This window comes from Cariama cristata, unplaced genomic scaffold (assembly GCF_000690535.1).
Source record: "Cariama cristata isolate BGI_N322 unplaced genomic scaffold, ASM69053v1 scaffold25293, whole genome shotgun sequence".
Taxonomy (NCBI): Eukaryota; Metazoa; Chordata; class Aves; order Cariamiformes; family Cariamidae; genus Cariama; species Cariama cristata.
The window spans coordinates 3,925-6,184 of NW_009609292.1; the positions used below are offsets into that span (position 1 = coordinate 3,925).

A 2,260-nucleotide genomic window follows, 5' to 3' on the forward strand; every position below is an offset into this window, starting at 1 on the left:
CCCCAATGCTGCTGCTCTGGGAGGAGCTCAAGACATCAGACCCCACTTACCCACCCGTTTCCCCCCCCGCCCCTTACATCAGGAATGGGAGCAGTTAGGAGACAAAGAATCCAGATTCGCTTGGGTTTGGAGCAAACGAAAATGATAATAAGGGCTGAAATAAAACATCTCGCAGGCAGGGAGCTCACCTGAACACTGCGGAGGGAGTGGCTGCCAGGACCTTGCTGCCATCGGGTGACCAAGCCAAGTAAGTGACACCCCCGCCTCCAAACCACTGCAGCTGGACGCAGTTTTCGGTGGACACATCCCATACCTGGAGAAGGGGACAACGAGGAGGATAACGACACCGGGACCTGAACGCTGACCGGGCAGTTAGCGCAGCTTTGGGGGAGTTTTTCCTTGGATTAGGGAATACAGACGGATGCTTTCAGATCTAATTCAAATCCATAAGGTGCCTAATCCATCCTCTGAGGAAATTCCTGCAGTCACGCAGCCAAACCAGCCCTTGGTGACCCCACGGTGTGTTCACGGTTCCGGTATCCCATCGGGGAGGTACAGACTCTTACCAGCATGGCCGTGTCAACCGGCGACGCCGAAAGCAGCAGCTCCCCGCTGGGAGCCCACGCCAGGCTGGTGACGGGGCTGTGCCCTGGGTAGGACAGCACCTGAGCGCAGCCGGACGATGGTCTGGAGGGAAGGAGAGAGAAAGAAACAACCACGGTTGATCCCGAGCTGCCAAAAGCCAGCGCTCTGTCCTCCGGTAGGACGGGCAACTGCCTGGCGTTAACCAAAAGCCAATCCAAATGGGCTCGCGACAGGGAGATGCGTGGGGCTGTCACCTTGTGGAGAGGGAGGTGGGATCCAGGTGCCACACCAAGACGCAGGAACGGCGAGGATGGAGGCACAGAGCGCCTTCCAGGCCATGGCGGCCACGTTCCTCTGCAGGCGGTGCTTCAGCGAGGGGATGGTGGCACTGCCGGAGAGGAGGGAAGCGTGACAAGAGGAAAAATGGGGGATCAAGAACGCTCACACAGCCTGAGGTGGGCCAAGGGCTGTCTCCCGGTGTCCTCTCTCCAGTTCTGACCGCAGTGGGGGCCTAAAAGCACAGAGTGGGAAGGGAGGGATGTGCCCCACCGTGACCTGCTTCCCTGGGAGGTGGGGGACAGAGGAGATCCCAGCCAGGTGACACCGGTGCCGTGCAGCAAGCTGGAGCACACCTCCTGTGATTAAGCGCCGTGCCCCGTGCTGCCCACAGCCTGGCCCCGGGGTGGGAGATGGCACTTGCTGGCTTGAAATCCCAGCTGGGGGAGAGTGCCTCAGCGGGGAGACGCGGGGAAGGCTGCAGGACCAGCCGGCAGAGTCTTCTCCTGAGGAGGGCTTTGCATGCTCTGGGGGAGCAGGGAGACCTGGAGGAGAAAGAAGACTCAACAAAACCCAAGAGGCCACTCTGCCTGCGATGGCAGCCAGGCTGCGTGCCACCCGGGCCGTCCCCAGGAGCTACAGAGCAGGGAGGGAAAGAAAAACCAAAGCTTAAGTAAGGCCAGACATTTTGGGAGATGTCCTTGCAGAGCTGTTGCTACACAGCAAGAGGTTCTGGGGATAGATGGTGTCGCGGGAGCAAAGTCTGAGCAAACACCGAGGCATCGCAGGGCAGAGACGCCGGGGAAATCCTTGGTATGTGCTGGAGGTGGATGTGAGAGGGCGAAACAGGGAGCAGGGGGTCTGTGGAGGTGCCCCCCAATGAGAAGCATCTCCTGGGCCAGCGGTGCCTGGGGAGCAGCCCAGCCCTCACCTGTTGGAGTTGTAGACCCGAATGGAATCATCCAGAAGAGCCACGGCAAATTTGCTGGTGTGGGGGTGCCAGGCGAAGGCCCGGATAAGGGGGGGAGAGGGGGGGGGGGGGGAAACCCCCCCAGCCACTGCACCGGCGTTGTGGGCTCAAGGCAGTGGTGATGGGCTCTCGGGCATCATGCGTGACCACCCCGCAGCCCGCCAAGGCTGACAAAAGCAGTTCCCAGAGTCACCAGTGAAATAAAACTTCCTTCTCGCTGCTGAATGGGACCATTTTCTCTGATAAATTCCCCGTTCCTGGCCAATATTCATAGGGCTCTGCCAAGGGACTGGTTAACGAACAGTCTAGGATCAGTATTGGAAGGAATTTTCCAAGCCCTGATGTAGTTCAATGCTGTTTCCCCCACGTGCAGTGCATCGGGGCGTGCTTTCCCTCTCGCCGTGGTACAAACTGGGGCAGCCAGAGGCA

General features: G+C 59.6%; 1 protein-coding gene across 1 annotated transcript in view; it reads right to left on the reverse strand.

Annotated features, from left to right (window-relative positions):
• The window catches only part of AAAS (achalasia, adrenocortical insufficiency, alacrimia), a gene marked incomplete at both ends in the record, with an annotated part of 4,971 nt that extends 3,052 nt beyond the window's left edge, over nt 1-1,919 (reverse strand). Inside the window, 5 exon segments of the mRNA XM_009697503.1 lie at nt 167-313; nt 567-687; nt 840-888; nt 891-973; nt 1,793-1,919. Of these exon segments, the coding sequence (XP_009695805.1) occupies nt 167-313; nt 567-687; nt 840-888; nt 891-973; nt 1,793-1,919 (527 nt within the window).
• Between the last annotated feature and the right edge of the window lie 341 nt (nt 1,920-2,260).